Source organism: Elephantulus edwardii, unplaced genomic scaffold, assembly GCF_000299155.1.
Source record: "Elephantulus edwardii isolate Elephantulus edwardi_28Jun2011 unplaced genomic scaffold, EleEdw1.0 scaffold00315, whole genome shotgun sequence".
In the NCBI taxonomy this organism is placed as follows: Eukaryota; Metazoa; Chordata; class Mammalia; order Macroscelidea; family Macroscelididae; genus Elephantulus; species Elephantulus edwardii.
The window spans coordinates 1316317-1336131 of NW_006400065.1; the positions used below are offsets into that span (position 1 = coordinate 1316317).

The 19815-nt window shown below is 50.8% G+C and overlaps 2 protein-coding genes across 3 annotated transcripts; one reads left to right on the forward strand and one right to left on the reverse strand.

Moving 5' to 3' along the window:
* Positions 1-2541, forward strand: CD3EAP (CD3e molecule, epsilon associated protein). Its single transcript, XM_006901267.1, has 3 exons — positions 1-63; positions 391-551; positions 732-2541. Exons 1-3 carry the CDS (start codon positions 1-3, stop codon positions 2539-2541), a joined length of 2034 nt encoding a protein of 677 aa, XP_006901329.1.
* Positions 2542-2674: 133 nt separating this feature from the next.
* On the reverse strand, positions 2675-16318 carry ERCC1 (excision repair cross-complementing rodent repair deficiency, complementation group 1 (includes overlapping antisense sequence)). 2 transcript variants are annotated; one of them, XM_006901232.1, is made up of 9 exons: positions 16178-16318; positions 14027-14242; positions 11223-11326; positions 10228-10327; positions 7699-7775; positions 6025-6124; positions 3974-4045; positions 3736-3804; positions 2675-2755 (listed from the first exon to the last, which is right to left on the reverse strand). In XM_006901232.1, exons 1-9 carry the CDS (start codon positions 16280-16282, stop codon positions 2702-2704), a joined length of 897 nt encoding a protein of 298 aa, XP_006901294.1. In that variant the 5' UTR covers positions 16283-16318; the 3' UTR covers positions 2675-2701. The 2 variants fall into 2 exon arrangements, with proteins under 2 accessions (XP_006901294.1, XP_006901295.1); XM_006901233.1 differs by lacking the exon at positions 3974-4045 and having other exon boundaries at positions 16178-16288.
* Between the last annotated feature and the right edge of the window lie 3497 nt (positions 16319-19815).

The following is a 19815-nucleotide window of genomic DNA, read 5'->3' on the forward strand; positions in this document are numbered from 1 at the left end:
ATGGATCCCAGGATGGCGGGCCCCGCGGACCCCGCTTCTGAAGGTGAGCAACAGGGGGGCGAGGTGATCGGACGTGGAAGGCGGGCTGGCGGGAGGGAAAAGGGCATCAGGGAGTGTTTAGATGGGCAAAGCTGTTTCCGGAAACCTGACGGCGGAGACAGCTTATCTCTAGGAAGGCTCGCAAGAACAGGTAACTTTGGGGACAATATCAGCGATGAGACAGGCGTTTCCAGGAGCTTGGACGGTGGGAATAGAGGCATCACTGGGTGACAGGCGAGCAGTTAGATGGGAAAAGAGATGATTAAGATGGTAGTACTCAAGACTTGGGGGCCCATGGGCCGAGAGGAGCCCTCGGGGAAGCAGACACAGACAGCACGAAAGTGACAACAGGTCACATCATCTCGCGCAGGTGCTGCTCGCTTCTCTTGTCCACCCAACTTTGCTGCGATGCCCCCGGCCTCAGAGCCTCCTCGGCTGTCTTTGGAGACATTGATGGCCCCAGATACGGAACTGTGGCTCATCCGGACCCCTGCGGACTTCACCCCAAACTGGTGAGAGATCCTGGAAATACTCTCATCCCAGAAGCTGAGATGGGGGGGGGGGGGTACCTTAGAGGGGCGTTCCCGTGCAAGCTAGGAATGCATACTGCTTCTGAGCTCTGTTCTCATCCCGCCCTCCCCCCACAAAAATAACCTATTTTAGGCACTGCTTTTCCTCTTTCCTCCCTGCAGCCTCGATGGGCGACTCGTTCCTCTGTGTGGCTCCCAGATTGTGAAGGGAAAGGTGGCAGGCAAGCGGCACCGCTACCGGGTCCTCAGCACCAGCGGCCCCCAGATGGGAGAAGCCACCCTGCTGGCCCCCTCAGTCCAGGCAGATGGAGGACTGACCTGTGCGCCCACCCCCCAGGGCAGCCTAAGGATCTTCGAGGGTCTCCAGAATTCCTTGCCTGGGACCACTCTACAACCCATTCCGGCCAGTCTCCCACCCCAGATCCCCCCTGGCCTGAAGCCTCGGTTCTGTGCCTTTGCGGGCAGCCCCCCAGTCACGGGACCTGGGTCAGCTTTGTCCCCTAAAAAGCCAGCCTCTGGGAAGAAGAAAAAGAAGAGACAGGTGCCTGAGGCTTCAGTCCCTTGGGAACCAGTGAATGGGAATGGAGCTCAGGAGGTGAACACAAACTTGGGGTCCCCGGAGCAACCAGAGGGGGTGGAGCCCCTGGCAATAGAGCCCCCGGGTGAGGTGCCAGAGGCTGTGGGGGTGCCCAGCCTGTCCACGACCAAGAAGAAGAAGAAGAAGAAGCTCAGAGGAACAGAAGTGAGCGAACTGTACATGGGGCTGCCCGAGCCAGATGTAAAGCCGGTGAAGTCAGAACCTGGGGTTCAGGCAGAGCCTCAGGAAGAGACAGCGCTATCCCCCACCAAGAGGAAAATGCAGAAGGGGGCGGAAGTGACAGAGCCCGTGGAGGGGACAGGAGGCACGTCTCCTCTACAGGTGAAGGTCGAGCCTCAAGACGAAGCCCTCCCGCTTCCCTCTGTGAAGAAGAGGAAGAAAGAAAAGAGGCATAAAGAGATGACCGATTCCCAAGGCTGTGGAGGTGGAGGAGAGCCAGTTCCCGAGACTGTGGAGATGGAGGGGAGACGTGTCCAGGAGGAGGGACCCGAGCCTGAGCTGCCAGGCGACGAGGCAGCGCTGGTGTGGACCAAAAAGAAGAAGAAGAAAGAGAAGTGGCAGCAGTCGATGCTGGAGCCAGGGGCAGAGGCACCGGCTGAGGCGATGGACCCTGGGCTGCCAGGTAACACGGAGCCTCAGGCAGCTCCAGCCGCCACCAAGAAGAGAAAGAAGGAAAGGGGGCCCTTAGTGACAGAGCCGGGGAGTGAGGTGACCGGCCCCCCAGGGGTGCATGATGAAGCCCAGCCTGAGCCCCAGGAAACTCCTGCCTCCACCAAGAAGAGAAAGAAAGAAAGGGGGCCCTTAGTGACAGAGCCAGGGAGTGAGGTGACCGGCCCCCCAGGGGTGCATGATGAAGCCCAGCCTGAGCCCCAGGAAACTCCTGCCTCCACCAAGAAGAGAAAGAAGGAAAGGGGGTCCTTAGTGACAGAGCCGGGGAGTGAGGTGACCGGCCCCCCAGGGGTGCATGATGAAGCCGAACCTGAGCCCCAGGAAACTCCTGCCTCCACCAAGAAGAGAAAGAAGGAAAGGGGGCCCTTAGTGACAGAGCCGGGGAGTGAGGTGACCGGCCCCCCAGGGGTGCATGATGAAGCCGAGCCTGAGCCCCAGGAAACTCCTGCCTCCACCAAGAAGAGAAAGAAGGAAAGGGGGCCCTTAGTGACAGAGCCAGGGAGTGAGGTGACCGGCCCCCCAGGGGTGCATGATGAAGCTGAGACTGAGCCCCAGGAAACTCCTGCCTCCACCAAGAAGAGGCGGGACTCGGAGAGTGGGGGGCTGCATCAGGATGCTTTGCTCCTGAATGTGGATCCTGGGGAGGGGGCCGTGGGAAAGCGGCAGAAGAAGCGGAAGAAACACCTGCAGCAGGACCCTGTCTAGTCTCCCTCCGGGGGAACTGAGGACTGCAACCTGGATCAGAAGGTCAGAACCAGGGTGGACGCCCCCCCCCCCGCCCCCCACTTGCACCAACCAAAAGCAGCAGGAGCCTACAAGAGAAATGCTTTATTCTGACCCCTGGGGGCATCCTTGGCAGCAGGGGTCAGGGGGGCGCCTTCAAGAAGGGCTCGTGTAAGACATCATAGAGCCTCCGGGCCTGCAAGGGAGAGAGATGAGAACTCGGTCATTAAACTGGCCATTTGCTTGGCACTTCTGGAGTGGGGATGTTTATATTGGCACCATTATTTCCTCCAGCTAGAAGGGGGCTTTGGAGTCTGGCTCTGAGCCCCCCGCCCTTACCCACCAGGCCTCAGTTTTACCCTTCTGTAGTAGGGGTACGCTGGACCTTCTAGAACCTTAGGACCTAGGGATCTAATCATAACTCACTGTTATCATTGTTCCTGGGGGCCACTCCAGGAGGCACTCATATGACAGCCTGACACCACCGGGCTCAGAACCAAGGCACAGCTGAGCCTCCAGCAGATTTCTGTCACGAAATCACATGGGAGGCGCGTGCCCAGCTTTCCCCGTGGAGCTGCCGGTGGATTCAAACCACCAGAAACCCAGTGGAGGGTCACTACACAGAACCAACAGCAGAGGGTTTCCCTGGTCACACGACAGATTAAGCACTGTGCTGCTACCCTCAAAGGTGGTTGTTGTGAGTCGAAACTCACCCTTGCTGGCCCTCCAATGGGTTTTCAGAAGCAGTTAATCACATGGGAAAAGACTGCCCAGCCTCCCACGGAGCAGCTGGTGGCCTTGAACTGCGTGCTTTTGGGATTGCAGCGCAGCTTCTTGCCGCTAGGCCACCAGAGCTCTCACCTTCAAAGACAGGTAGTCTGAGTCTAACCACTCTGTCCTGTAGGGTCAGTATGCCTCGCCATGGACTCTCTGGCCATGGTTGGATGGAGGTGCAGTAGGTTACATGAGCACTGGGCTGCAAACTGAAAGGTTGGCAGTTCAAGTTCAAACTGACCAGTGGGTCCGCGGGAGCGAGCTGAAGAGGCGGGGGACCACAGCCCTGGGAACGCTAACAAGTGGTGCTGCTCTGCCCTAGAGGGTGGGTGACTAGGGGGGAGTCGACCCAGCAGCGGTGGTTTTGGGGTTCCCTCTTGAGCCCCTTCCCAGCGTTCTTACCTTCTGGGGCCCCAGGCCTGGACACAAAGCCAGATCTTCCCTTGATGCAGCAATGAGCTGTTCCAGAGACTGAGGAAGTGGGGAGTGAGGGGTCAGAGGGGGGAACAGAAAACTACCCTGCCACCGCCCCCCACTGATCTGGTCAAGGGAGGGGGAGGACAGGGGCTGGCGAGAAGGAAGCCTTCTGTGAGAAGACCAGGAGTAAAAGATACCCCAGCGCCAGGGAGCCGCTTCTTACCCCAAAAGTGGCCAGGAGGGTCTGACTGTCCGTTTTGTTGACGGACTTCACGGTGGTCAGGCACTCAGTCACCTGAGGGTGAGGGGACAGGTGGTTGGAGCAGGGAGTGGGAGTCAGGGCTGGCTCTCTGTTGGGGTCCCCAGCATGCAGAAGGTACCCAAGAAAAGCTTTTTTTAAATTCTTTTTAATAATATAAATAAAATGAAAAGAAAAAAAAGATGTAGTAAATGATTTGATTTCTTATATTAACTTCCACAAGTTATAACTCTAACTTGCAAGGTTGTGTGGGAATTTGGAGGCTGGCCAGTGGTAAATGTGTCCAGAGACAACACTAGACCAGTACTATGATCCCAAGATACTTTCTGGCTGCATTAATATTTGTGTGGATAGCAAGATCTGAATGCAAGGAAAAGCTTTTTTAAAAAAGCTAATTATGTGGTTCGAATCCACCAGATGTTCTGCTGGAGAAGGAGGGACAGTCTTCTGTACCAGTTGGATACGATTCGATGGTACACACACAAAAATAATATAATCAAGAAATAATTTTTTTAGAAAGCTACTTATGTACAATGGGAAAAAATCATTATTTAAAATAAAAAAACCAATAAAGCTAATGAAACAGTCATCTCAGGGATCCCCTGAGCCCCAACTACCAGAGGGGGGTATGTGTTATGTGAGAAGATAGCCCACTAGGCTGATTTCCGCCCAGGGGATGCTGACGTCTGGGTCAGACCTGGGTTCCCAACCAGGCCCTAATGTGTAAGATGCAGAAGCATGGAAGCCAGCTCCCCTGGGCCTCCACTTTGGGGGCAAAACCCCCCAAGGTCTGGTTGCCAGGCCTTTCTGCCGAGACACCCTAGGTGGTCTTGAACCTCTGACCTTCCGGTTATCCTGAGAGAAGGTGGCTATGGGCATCCACTGAAGTACACTGAGAAGGCTGCCTTGCTCACAGTGGGCAATGTCAAATCACATGAGGGCCACTATGAATCGTGTGCGTGATGGCCCTGGTTCAATCCCCCGCACTGGAAGTTGCCAGCTGGATGACACTGAATGAGTCCCCCCTTTTCCAGGCCTGAGGCTTTGGGACTGATGGATTGTTAATTCTGAGCTGATGGTGTCAGGCTGTCATGTCAGTGCCTCCTGGAGTGGCCCCCAGGAAACCCATGAGTGCAGCGCCCCTCACTGTGACTGTCACTAGAGTCCAGATTCAACAGGTCACTCAGCAAGGACAGAGCAGTAGCTAACAGTCCAGTGGGGAAGACAGTGAGGTGGACAAGGCTGGGACTGGGATTCAGAGGGGAAAACCTGGCCTACCCGAGGTCACAGAGGGCTTCCTGGAGGAGGAGGCAGAGGCAATGAAATGGGGCAGAGGAAACAATGGGTAAATGCTAAAATGGAGCGAGATAAGCATGGAAAGTCACTGTAACCTGAGGCTACAAGGGCACTGGGGAGAATCGGGCAGACAGACAGATGCCACTGGTCTGTCCATTTGCGGTACAGAGGTAACTCGTGGTTGCTGTGATGCTAAACACTGACACTGATGTGTCAAAGGCAAGAATGGTTACCCATGGTGGACAGTGTTTGATGAAGCTCACTGATTAAAACAAGCTTGGAAGCAAGAGTGGCATCCACTTCCGTCATAATAGCTTTTCTCCAGAAACTCTTATGAACATGGAGAAACTAAAGTTATACAGGTGTCCAGGTCTTTCGTCCATAGGGTTGCTATGAGTCATCTACAACTCGATGGCACTTAACAACAACAACAGACAGATGCCAGCTGTCTTTGATCCTGACTTCAGGCAACACCATGTGTGCAAATTAGAACTGCGCCCTTTAGGGTTTCTAAAGGCTAGACCTTTCGGAAGTGTAACACCTTCCTTCTCTCAAGGGGCCTCTCTGGGTGGGCTTCCACCTGCCACATCTGCTTAGCTGTCAGGTGTTTAATTAACTATATAAGCAGACTCTTCCTAGACATGGCTAAGTGCGGCTGGGAAGCTGGGCCGTCTGTTAAAGGCACTGGGCAGCCGTAGAAAGGGGTAGGGCAGCCTCACCCGCGAGACGAAGTCCTGCTCCAGCTTCTCCATCAGCAGGTCCGCCGGCTTCTGCTCATAGGCCTTGTACGTCTCCAGGTACCGCCCAGCCTCCTCAGGGCTGGGGCGAGAGGACATGGGTCAGTCACTTAGCGTCCTAACTGCAGGTGCTACAAGTTCCTGATTAAGGTATTGAAAAACGCACATCCTCAGCCCTCCCTCCTGCTACATGTGGCCAGGGTCACCTCTGCTGGCCTCGGTGCATCTCTTTTCTGGCTAATGAGAGTTCAGACAAGGTCCCCTTCCTGCCTGAGTGGCACTGTTGTTGCTTTGTGCTGTTGTGTCAATTCTGACTCATAAATAGAACTACCAGGGCAGAACAGAGCTGCCCCGTGGTGAAGAGTCATCTCACATCCTTTGGGTGTGTTGCTAGGAGAGGCTATTCCTTGGAGAAGGACATCAGGCTTGGAAATGTGAAGGGACGGCAGAGGAGATTGACACAGAGACTACAGCAAAGGGCTCTGGTGTGTCAGAGATTGTGAGGATAGGACAGGGTTCAGACCTGTTGTTCACAGGTCACTTTGACAACACATAAAGCTTATGAGGTTATTATTTTTACAGAAGCAGACTGTCACAGTGCTCTCCCAAGAGGTGGTCAGTGAGTTTGAACCACTAACCTTTGGGTTGGGAATCGTATGATTTAACCACTGCCCCACCAGGGCTCCTTTCTTACCACCTAGATATTTTAAATGTTAAAGTTCTCACCTATCAAGGGGAGCTCTAGTGGCCTAGTGGCAAGGAGCTGCAACTACAATCCCAGAGGCACGGTTCGAATCCACCAGATGCTCTGCCGGGAAAAGGAGGGACAATCTCCTCCTGTACCAGTCAGATCTGATTTGACGGTACACTCACACAAAAATTAAAAAAAAAAAAGTTCTCACATATCAGTCATTTTCCTTTATGGATTCTGCCTTAAGTATCTTTGGAAGATCTTTCCTACTCTGTGATTATAAAAAATAGTCTCCCAGGTTTCTTCTAAACCTGAATTGTAGCTTTTCTTACCATAGGGCGAAGTCAGTAGGGAGTTGCACTGCCAACAGTTTACAGCTTCAGAAACCCAGTGGAAGGTGAGAGGAGTCAGTGTTGACTTGACAGCCATGAGTTTTGAGTTTCTTTTTGTTTTAAAGCTCAACTCTACAATTGCATTTCACCTATGGTGTAAGGGGTGGATATATTTCCCGCCCCCCCGCAAAAAAACCCCCCATCAAACTAAACTAAATGGTCTTTCAAACTCTAGAGGAAGCATTCATTATTCAACCCGATTCAGTCACGACTCACTGGTGCTCTTGTACCGGCCTGGGGATTTCATCTACTTCCTGCTTTTTGACCTTCCTCGGTTCTGACTCAGTAAAGCAGGTGTGTGACTTTTTGAAAGCAGATCACCAGGTCTTTCTTCTAAGGAAGCTCTGGGTGGCTCTGAACTGCCCACCTTTCTGTTAACAGCTGAGTGCTTGATGGCTGGTGCCACTCAGGGGCTCCCTAAGAGAGCTCTTGTGACCCCATTTTACAGATGAGGAAATGGAGGCTCAGAGAGAGGCAGTACCTGGCCCAGGTTCACACAGGGAGTTGATGGAAGGAGAAGGAGTTGTGATTCGTGACAGCGCTGAACTGGGGGAGGAGGGGTCTTCATCTCACCTCCAGGCAAGCATCAGGGTGCAGTCGGCCAGGATGCACATCTTAGCCAGCTCCTTCAGGGCCTGCTGAGGGTCTTTCTGGAAAGAAAGAAAAAAAAAAGACACAATCAGAGTGACAAGAAAGCATGGAGTCTTGAAGACATGGTCGCGTAGGATGCTACAAACCCCCACTTAGGTGGTGACACACACAGCCCCAGCTGTGCCCTCCCAGGACTCTCAGTCCATTGTGAAGCCAGACTCGCACACACAAGCAGGGTTAGAACAAGAGTGTCAATCAGGGAGGGCTTTCTGGAAGAAGGGACATCTGATCTGAGACCTGAAGGACAGTGAGGCGTAAAAGAGGCAAAAGACAGCAGGAAAGGGAATTCCTGGCCAAAAAGCACATGAAGAAATATTCAAAATCCCTAGCTCGAAGAGAGACACAAATCAAAACAACTATGAGATATCATTTCATCCCAGTAAGAATAGCAAAATTTAACAGAACAGGAAACATCAATTGCTGGCGAGGTTGTGGAGAAACTGGAACCCTTATTCACTGTTTGTGGGAGTGTTAAAATGGTGCAACCACTATGGAAGGCTGTATGGTACTTTCTCAAAAAGTTGTAAATAGAAATACCATTTGACCCAGCAATTCCATTACTGCGAATTTACCCTAAAGAAACCATAACCACCACCGAAGGAGATATATGCACACCCATGTTTATTACGGCTTTGTTCGCAATAGCAAAGAGCTGGAAACAATCCAAGTGCCTATCAACAAACGAATGGATAGAGAAGCTCTGGTATATTCACACAATGCGATACTATGCAGCATTGAAAAACAAAAAACTCATGAAAGAAATATTATACAAAATGGGTAACCCTGGAGGACATTATACTGAGTGAAATATCTCAGTCACTAAAGGACAAATATTGCATAGGGCCACTGTTTTAAAACGGGACTGACACTGGAGTTGAGGAAAGACAGAGAAGGAGGGGAGGAATGATGTTTACTGCATTGACACAGATGAGGGAGAGAACTGTTTAAAAGGGATCTATGATTGTGTATTATTGTCACGACAGGAGTCCAGAATGAGGGTGCACTGTGGAGTGGACTTGGGGGGGAAGGATTGCATAACAATGAAAGAGGGGTTTTTTTTACTTTTCAAAGAGAAGAATGAATTGGGGGAGAAGGAGTGGGCAGGGAGAAAAGTGCAACAATGAATGAATGGAAACCCTAAGTCTCTGTAAATTTTCATTAATTTTTTTTTTAAAAAAAGGGAATTCCATGCATAGGGAACAGCATGTGCCAAGAGCGAGAGGGGAGAGGGGTTGCCAGGAATTGCAGTTCACCCCACGAGCGCCTACGGCTGTCAGTTGCCATGCAGTCAATTCCAGCCCATGACAACCCCACGCGGGCAGAACAGGACTGCTCCACGGGGTAATCAAGGCTGTGACCTTTCGGCAGCAGATTGCCAGGCCTTTCTTCCAGGGTACTTCTGGGTAGGTTTGAACTGTCCACCTTTTTGGCTGCCAGTTAAGAGACTCCCCGTATGGGATCTCTCTTTCCTCCTCTATCTCATGGCCTCCGAGTTGGAACCAACTAACAGCTGACCCTCCAGCTGGTGGATTCAAACTGCCTGCTTTTGGGTTGGCAGCACAACTCCCTACCCACTAGGCTACCAGAGCTCCTTCCGTGATCACATGGAAGCTGAGAGATGAGCCTGAAGAGTTGGGCGCGGGTGGGGCCAGGTCAGGGCTGCGGAAGCGGTGAGGGCAGCCAACCCCGCCCGGGAGTGTACTCTGCCAGCGCCATCCTGCGGGAGAACAGCCCCATCGCGCTTCCAAGACTGTCGTCTTGCTGCACGCCAACAGCTTCATTTTTCCCTCATGCAGTAGCAGAAGAAGCTGCTGGGTTTAAACTGCCAGCCTTTTGGCTAGCAGACCAATGCTTTAACCACTGTACACCTTCCTGGGGGCACGAGGGAAGCACACAAGGTTTCGGAGCAGGGGAATCTTGGAGGGATAGGTGGAGTTGAGCCTGGAGGCTGGAAGACCAGGGAGGAGGAGCTGGGGAGCCCAGACAGGAGAGGTGGGGGCTGGAGGGGGCAGTGGCTGTGGGGACAGAAACAAAACAGATTCAGAAGATGTTTATGCCAGTGGAGGGTCTGAGTTGCTCTTGACTCCTTGGCAGTTTGGTAGAAGACGGAGAACTGCCACAGAGAGCTTCCAATAATCTTTACGGCACCCGACTGCTACATTTTTACCTCCTGCAGAGCAGCTAGTGGGTTTGAACCACTAACCTTCCAGTCAGCAATCAAATGCTTAATCAGTGTGCCACTAATGCCCCTTCCTCCAAATTGTGGATGTAGATGGAGTTAAGCAGAGAAATGATCATAACGGCGGCATGGGGCCGGGCAGTGTCCTGCTCTGCATCCATGAGCTGGAGCCCCTAACCAACAACTTCATCCACTTTGCCACGTGCATGCTCCAGACTCCCCATTTCACAGATGGGAATGGTGAGGCCCGCTGGGGAGCAACCCCTGCTTACCACGTCCACCTGGACGAGCAGGACCCGCAGCGCGAAGTTCTTCCCCAGGCCCTGCAGCCGCTCGTGGATGTACTTGGGGTGCAGGTTGTGGTAGCGGAGGCTGCAGGGATGGGGCAGAGGGAGAAATGAGGTCTCAGTCTCCTCCGGACCCTGACACCCTTCTCCACTCTCCATGGGACTGGAATGGCTCAGGTGCCAGCAGCCAGGAGCACGGCTAAGGCGAGACAATGGCTTGGATCCAAGGCGGACAGAGATTAAGTGACTGGCCATGGGAAGTGGCACAGTGGGGATGTGAACCCAGAGTGGCCTGGTTCCCTGGTGGTTGGACCCCTGGGTTCTCACAGAGGAGCAGAAGAGATGTGATGGTTCCCCAGAGAGTGAGGACTGGGGGGTCCTGTAGAGCCAGTTAGTCTAGCAGAGCAGGGCCTGGCCAGTCCATGGCCTCAGAGGGCTCAGATGAGGAGCAGGAGGGTACCTCCTCCACCTGGGCAACTCGAGGTCATCTCAGCCCAGAAGCCCCCAGCTCTCTCACCCTGAGGGAGGGCCGGAACTGCAGAGTGTCACTTTGCCTCTCTCATGACTTGTTTACCTCAGGGGTGAAGCGGGAAAACTCCTGATTTTCTGACTTCAGCCTGGGATGTCTAGCAAATGAGTCACCTGGCCCCTGCCTCCCTCAGACCCGGGAGTCCAGGCCCCCAGCTCCTGCCTCCCTCAGACCCGGGAGTCCAGGCCTCCAGTCCCCTCTTTCCTCAGACCTGGGAGTCCAGGCCCCCAAACACCTCCTTCAGACCCGGAAGTCCAGGCCCCAGGCCCCTCCTCCCTCAGGCCCAGGGGTCCACCTCAGCCCTATGGATCCAGGCACCTCTAAGGCCCCTTCTTCCCAACAGCACACCCCTAGGCCCAAAGCTGGCAGGAGCTCTCCTGTGGAATAGCCTGTGGAACCCCCAAACCTGGCCCAAAGTCCTTCCTGAGTGGTAAGGGCCCCCTGAGCTCACCTGAGGAAGAGGGCACAGGTGCTCTGGCCCAGCACGTAGTCTGGGAGCACATCCCCAAATTCCCAGGGCACGTTGCGCACGAACTTCAGCACCGGGTTGCCCCTCTGGGGAGAGAAGAGAAGAAGGGCAGAGGCTGTTCACCGACCTGGTCCCCAGGGCCCCCACCCCAACACGCAGCACACTTCTCTGTCCCCCTCCCCACCCACACAGGGGTCTTCCGTCCCAAGACCTCTTCTGTTCAGCACGCACTGTGCCCAGCCTAAGACCCTTCTCCAACTCCAGGGTTTTATTAAAAGGCCAGGTCTGTCCCCAGTCAGCCCTCACACCGATTGAACTGTGTCTCTACCCCTCTGAAAAAATACTAAGTTGAAATCCTGCCTCTTGCTCATGACCCTGTTAGAATGTGTGCGTGTGTATGTGTGTTACATTAATGAGGTCATTCTAGTCCAAGGTGGGTTCAGACCTAATCATTTCTGAGTTATAAAGACACGGGCATTTCTTTAAGGAGCTCTGGTGGCCTAGTGACAAGAAGTTGCACTGCAATCCCAGAGGTGCGTGGTTCGAATTCACCAGATGCTGTGCTGGGGAAGGAGGGGCAATCTCCTCCTGTTCCAGTCAGATCCAATTTGATGGTACACACACACACACACAAAAAAATAATAATAATTTTTTTTAAAAAAGGAGACACGGGTGTTTCTTCACCTCCCAGCACCAACGAGCAAGGGTCATACTCCTTTGCCGCAAATAATGAAGACGGAGTCGGAGACTGAGCTGCGGAAGAAGCGTGGGGAAATTGGAAGGTCTCATCAAAGTCGGAAATGAATTTTTAAAATGGGTACTCGCAACTAACAATTTCATTAAATATTAAATGTGTTTAAAAAAAAAAGAGAGCGAGAGAGACAGGCGTGCAGTGCATGTACGTACATGGGGAAGATCCAGTAAGAAGAGAGAAATGCAGGGCAGGTCCATCTGTAGCCAGGGACCTCCAAGGCCTGCCTGCCCGCAGATGCTAAAACGTAGTCCTGGGTAGTGTTAACAAGCTTGGACATTAACTGAAAGGTTAGCATTTCTAGTCTCCTCACATGTCTTGCGGAGGAAAGGCCTGGCACTCACTTTTAAAAACCAGCCACTAGGGGAGCTCTGGTGGCCTAGTGGTAAGGAGCTGCAACTACAATCCCAGAGGCGCACGGTTCGAATCCACCAGATGCTCTGCCGGGGACGGAGGGACAATCTCCTCCTGTACCAGTCAGATCTGATTTGACGGTACACTAACACAAAAATAATAAAAATTAAAAAAAAAATTTTAAAAAAAAACCCACTACCTAGAAAAAAAAAACCCAGCCACTGTAAAGCTCACAGAGCATGGTTCCATTCTAACCCTCAGAGGGTGGCTGAGCCAACTCCACAATAAAGAGCTTGGGTTTCTGCCAGTTGAGCCTGGTGTGGTCTGGGGTCTGAGAATGATTTAGTGTCCACAGTGACCCTGTGAGGTGGGCTGGGGGGTGGGTGGCCGTTAAGTGCCACTGAGTGAGGACTGACCAGGAGCTGACCCTCCAGGGCTTTGAAGCCAGAGGCTGTGACGTACAGGAGACATTGCATCTTTCTCCTGAAGAGCAGCTGGTGTTTGCAAACTGCGTGCCTTTGGGTTGGCAACGCCAGTCGCTACCCACTAGGCCACCAGAACTCCCTACTGTGGGGGTGGGGGTTGTTGTTGTTGTTGATTGCCATCGAGTCAAGTGCAACTCATAGCAAGTCTATGAACAAAAGACCTAATGCCTTTCCATAACTATCGTCATTTCTCCAAGTTCATAGACTTTCCAGAGGCATGTGGTTTAGGAAGTGGATGCTACTCCTGCTTCCCAACCTGTTTTACAACTGGGAGCTCCACCAAACACTGTCCACAATGGGAAACCATTCTGGTATTTGATACCCCAATGGCACAAAGGTTTAGCATCACAGCAAAACAAGGTTACTTCATACTGCACATTGACAAAGAGTGGTGTTCAAAGTGGAAGAGTGTTCCTCCAGATAGAACAGCACTATTTTCACTTAGCAGTGGTTAAGTGTCGTCAAGTCGAATAAGACTGAGAGTAAGTTTTGCACAAAAGACCTAAACTCTGTTCTATGACTAACATGATTTCTATCCAGAACTCTGTTCTTTAACTACCATCATCTCTGTACATTTATAGAGTTTAGAGTTTAGAGAGGCATCTCGTTTAGGAAGTGGATGCCGCTCCTGCTTCCCAGCATGAATCAATCTGGAAGCTCACCCGAACACTGTACAGAATGGGTAACCATTATGATATTTGACAAGACTATGGAACAGTGTGCAGCATCACAGCAACACCAAGTTGTTCAGTTCAGCAAAGAGACAAAAGGTTGCTGTGTCATTCAAGAAATATTCATTCAAAAACTTGGTGGTGGGGGCAGTAACAGTTTTATTGAGATTGAGTTGATACTATACACGTCATCCACGTAAACAATATAATGGGATTGTTTTTAATATGAAACCACAAACGCATCTCTGTCAAGCTGATTTTAACTCATGGTGATGCTCTTCTGGGCTTCTGAGACTATAACTCTACAAGAAGAAAGGGTTCGTCTTTCTCCTATGGAGTGGCTGGTGGATTCGAACCAGTAACCTTTCAGGGACCAACATATAATTCACTGCACCACCAGAGTGCCTTGATTTTCAATATGGTTTCTGTGCAAACAAGGAGCCCTGAATGGCACCCCATTCATTCCTCCCTCCACCATCTGTATCCAGAATCCTCAAAGTCCCACCTCACCGTCCCCGGCCTCACCTGTCGAGGGCTTACAATGATGCTGTTGGATTTTGCCCCAGGTTTCAGGGCCGGGTTGGGGGTCTCTCCTGCAGGGGGCTCTGGCCCTGTGCGGTGTGTGGATGGAGCCCCGCCTGGAGGCCCTGAGATGACATACTCGGCATACGTCTGAGGGGTCGCCTGGGCTGAGGGCTCCACAGTGGGAAGGTTCCGGGTGGATTTGAATAAGGGCTTAGCCTGTGGGGACAGGAGGCGTGTGAGGGGTTGTTTAGAGCCTGTGGAAGAAACGTGTGAGTTCCTCTCCGTTCACTGGTGACCCCACCTACCATCTCTCCATGTACCTTTCTGAGCTAGGAACCTCAGATTTCATCCAAACACTTCTTCCCACCTTTTTGGCCTCCAATTTATCACAGCCACCATCACCTCTCAAAAGGACCCCTGCAGTCACCCCCCTTACCAAGCTCGCATCTCCAGTGTGCTGTCCCCCACATACAGTCAAAGGGACCCTATTAGCATTAAGTTATAACTTGTCCCTCAGCTCAAAGCCTAAGACCCCTCACCAAAGACTCACACTTTGGTAAAAGCCAGAGGAGGTTCCAGAACACCTATCTTGCCCCACTGCTTCTGGGACCTCTTCTCCTACCATTTGTCCTTTGTTTACTCTAGGAGCCTTGGTGGCACAGTGGTTAAACACTCGCCTGCAAACCAAAAGGTCAGTGCTTCAAACCCACCAACTTCTTCATAGGAAGAAGATGAGGCAATCTGTTCCCATAAGGATCTACAGCCTCGGAAACTCTAGGAGCAGTTTGACTTTGTCCTAAGGGGCGCCTGATCCAAGTTGTAGTCTTTTCATGGCTAGTACTGGACATGGATTGCCAAGAGAACAAACAGATCTGTTCTGGAGAAAGAAACCCGGGTGCTTCTTGGAAGTGGTGGCAGTTGTGGTCAAGTTGCCTGTGACTCAAAGCGACTCTGTGTACAACAGCCCTAAACCCTGCTCTATCCCGTGCCAATCTTACCGTCTCTGACACATCTACCCCCCATTACCCCAGTCACTGAATTGATCCATCTCATCGAGGGTCTTCCTCTCTTGTGCTGTCCCTCCACCCTCTCAAGTATGATGTCCCTCTCCAAGGACTGGTCCCTCCTTACAACATGTCCAAAGTATGTCAGACGACGCTTCCGAATCTTTGCCTCTAAGGTAAGGATGGGAAAACTCTGTCTCACATAATTTTGGGCATGTTGTCAGAAGAGGCCAGTCTTGGAAAGGTGGAGGGCCAGCACAAGAAAGACCCTCAAGTTGATGGATTGACACAGTGACTGTAGCAATGGGGTCAAGTGCATTGCAGATGGTGAGGTTGACTCAGGATAGGGCTCGAGTCATCGCTCATAGGGTCACTATGAGTCACAGTCCACGACACTTAACAACATTAACAACAAACTGAGTTGTTTGGAGGAAGTACAACCCTAGAGGCAGGGCTGGTAAAACTTCACCTCACATACTTTGGGCATGTTGTCAGGAAGGATCAGTCCTTGGAAAAGACATCACGCTGGGAAAGGCTGAAGGCCAGAGAAAGAGAGAAAGGCCCTCCCCTGTGAAAATGGGCTGTAGGCTATCAGACTGCTGGGATGGGACAGGAGAGGGCAAGACTCGGATCTACTGTTCATAGGAGTCGACAGCAGGAGTGGTTGGACAACATGGACCAACTACTCTGGATTGCTGAGTCAGGATTAACCAGAGGAAAACGGGTTTGGGTTTTTTACTTGTATCTCCATTTTTAGTCTCAATGGTTTTCTCATTGTCCTAGAGGTAGCTGCCCAAATCCAGCTCCAGCAGGTCATTTTCCTGAAGCAGTGAGAGTCTTTCCAATGCAGTCAGAGTCTTCCATTTACTTGAAGAAAGGTGGCAATAATGTCTCTTTAAACTGCAAAACCGTCCAGTTCTCAATTGTGAGCAACCTCACAGCGCTGCTCCCCTACTGGCTGCCTGTGTGGCCTTGGGCTCAGCCCTGTTTTACACCCACTGTGCCATTTTACAGATCAGGAAACTGAGGCGTGCAGAGGGCAAAAGATTGTGTGTCCCATCATCTAACGCCCCGTGGGGTTCCACTGAGCTCATCCGGCCCCCTGGCCTCCCATCTGCGTCCCGGTGGTCCCCGCATCGTGTCCTACCCCTGGAGGAGGGACTTCATCGTCGTCCAGTGGTATGACGAATTTCTTCCTTGAGGGCAGCCCTGGGGGCTGCGGCACCCCCTTCTCATCTTTCCCAGGGTCCATCTGGGGCCTGAGAGAGAAGACGTGTGTAGGCGAAAGAGAATTGAGCCCTCTGTATCCATCTGCAACCCCCACTCCTTCATAGGGGGTCCCCACTCACAGCGATTTCCCACCCTTCAAAAATTCTCAGGGTCCCAGTGCATCAAAGTCCGCCCAGCTCATCAAGTCTCACCTTCTGCTCGCCCCGCCCCTTAGAGGTCCATGCGTCCCATTTATCCAGCCCCCGGGTTCTGTGAGCTCTATTCACACTCAACTGTCCCCCGATTTGCATTCGATCGGCCCCTCTCCCCAATACCCGTTAGGCCCTGCCTGCCCCGGGGCGCCCCAGCAGGACGCCTTCCCCACGCCCAGTCATGTCTATTTCACAGCTAGTGTGGCGATTGGCCGCGGTGGCCATCAATCCAGAGGCTCCTCCTAGCCAGCCCCCCAAAATCCCCTCCCCACTTGCTCGCAGAGCCCTCGGCGAGGACTCACCTCTGTCCCGAAACCACCGACGGGAAAAAACCCAGAGGGCAACCGACGCGTCTCACCGCCGGGGCGGCCAGCGCGGCCCCGCACTCACCACACTTCCGGCCTCTCTGGCCCTCGAACCTACACTCACTGCTCCCCAGAGGAGCTGCGCTGCAACAGGGGCGGTCCCTACGCAGCTCTCTATGGTCCTGGAGGACCGCGCAAGTTTGAGAGCCTCACAGTGTCTGACAGCCAAGCTATTTCCACGCAGTTATTGAGCGCCTTTTGTATGCCCCGATGACACGCTGGCTTCAGGGGAACAGAGATGGTGGGAGAACAAACTCGATCTCTTCTCTCAGTACAGAGAGGCGTTGAGAGTTTGAATTCCGGCTATGCCACTGCCTTGGCCTCAGTTTCTCCATTCATTCATTTATTCCCCCACATATTTCCCCCAGTGTTTCCGGTGTGCGGAGGGTGTGTGTGTGTGGTAGCAACACAGGGGTGACTAACTACAAGTTGTCCTCCAGGGGCTCACGGCCCAGTGGGACAGACAGACATATTCCCAAATAATGACAACCCAGAGTGGGCAGAGGCTGGGGTAGGGGAGCCCCCCTAGAGAGCCCTTGACCAAGCCAGGGATCAGAAGGAGAGCCCTGGACGAAAGGACATTTGAGCAGTGACCTGGTTGATGACTTAGTATTAGTCATTTCCTGCAAGGAATAGTAATCACGTTGTTCTGGCTTGTAACTGATTAGTAAGGAGAGGGAACATCTTTTTACGAATTATATTGGTCTTCTATTTTATCTTCTGTGTACTGCTTGCTCATTTCCTTTTGCCCAATTTTTAAATGAGGTTGTGTTCCTTTCCCCCCCTCTCCTGTTCTTTTATGGCTATTAATTTGCCAGGGTACTTTATGGATTCCGGATTCCAATTCTTAGTCAGTTACATTTATAACTGTAGCAAATAATTTCTCCTCATTTATACTTCCTGTTTCTAGTTTTATTTGGCTTTGGTCCCAGGGAAGTTCTCAGTGTCTATTTGGGTGTGTTTAAGAGGCCATCAAGGGCCACATTTGAAACTAGAGGATTCTGTCAAATTATCACCCTGAGGTATTCTTTAAACCTTGATTTCTGGGGTCACCTTTATAAAAAATCTCACAAGATGAGTCCCCTACCCATTCTCATTAGGTCAATTCCCACTCATGGGGACCTTTCACGACAGAGTAGAACTACCCTTCAGGGTTTCCAAGGTTATAATTCTTTCCAGAAGCTGACTGCCTCACCACTCTGTGGGTTCCAATCACTGACTTTTTGATTAACAGTCAAATAATCACAGCACCATCAGAAATCCTTCTCATGTTGCTGTTGTTGTTATGTGTCGTCGAGTCACTTGCAAATCGTAGCGTCCCTATGTACAATAGTCCTGAAACCTGCTCTATACTTGGCCAACTTTATTGTCTCTGACACACCTACCCTCATTACCCCAGTCACTGAATCAATCCGCCTTATCAATGGTCTTCCTCTCTTACTCTGTCTCTCCACCCTTCCAAGCATGATGTCCTTTTCCAAGGACTGGTCCCTCCTTGTAACATGCCCAAAAGTATGTCAGACAAAGCCTCAGAATCCTTGCCCCCATTATGCTTCTCATGAGCTCCTATTAAAATCAAGTGTCAGCCAATTCCAGCTCACAGGGACCCTCCATCAGGTTTCCAAGACTACTACTGCTCATCTTTCTCCTTCCATATAAACAGTGGACTCGAATTGCTAACCTTCCACTTACCAGCCAAACATGCAAGGCACTAAGTATGCCAGCAGAATTCTCTTGTTGGAATGACTTTAAAGCAAAGATAAAAAATTAGAGGGATTGAGAGACTAGAGCACTGTTATACAATTAAAGAGAAAGAGATGGAAAAGAAAATGGAAAAAAGTAAAGACAATGTGAGTACATTGTGTAAAATATAACTAAAGGTGTTGGATTGTTATTATTGTAGAAACTGCATAAAAGAAGAGTCCAATTGTGTTAACTCACTGAAAACACAATAAAATATTATTTCTTTTTTTAAGAAAATTCTTTTTATACTCCAACGTCATAAATACAGACCTACAGTTTGTTTTTCATGTTCTCCTAGTTTTGATTATATGTGTGTTTTAAATCCAAATGAGATTTATTTTGAAAGTCACCGAAGCATGAATTCATGGAAGATGTAACCAATAGTGTCCCAACACTAGTTATTTAAAAAACAAAACCAAAATCTTTCCCCCACTGTTTTCATATTCTACAGTTATCATGTACCCTGGATGAGATGTATTGAGTCAGTGACTGAGGTAATGGGGGTAGGTGTGTCAGAAAAAATAAAATTGGCAAAGGATAGAGCAGGGTTTAGAGCTGTTGTACACAGGGTCACTATGAGTCTCAGGGGACTTGACGGCACGTAACAACAACAACAACATCATGTACCAAATTCCTATATATAAACTGGAATATGCCTGGTATGACTATCATATTCCATTGAATTCTTTTCCCCCCTTTTATTATTATTAATATTAGTAATTTTAGTGAAAATTTACAGAGATTTTGGATTTCCACTCATTCACTGTTGCACTTTTCTCCCTGCCCACCCCTCTCCTCCACTTTGTTCTTCTCTTTGAAAAGTAAAAGAAAAATTCTTTTATTGTTATACAATCCCTCCCCCCCAAGTCCACTCCACTATTCAGTCTTCACTCTGGACTCCTGTCATGACAATAATACCTAATCATATATACCTTTTAAACAGTTCTCTCTCTCATCTGTTTCAATGCAGTATACATAATTTATTCCATCTTTCTCAGTCTCCCCCCGCAGCCACTACATCAAGTTCTATTTTACAACAGTGGCACAATGCAGTATTTGCCCTTTTGTGACTGAGATATTTCACTCAGCATAAAGTCCTCCAGGGTCACCCATTTTGAATAATATTGTATGAGCTTCTTGTTTTTCAATGCAGCATAGTATTCCATTGTGTGAATATACCACAGCTTCTCTATATCCATTCCTTTGTTGATGGGAACTTGGGTTGTTTCAAACTCTTTGCTATTGTGAACAAAGCC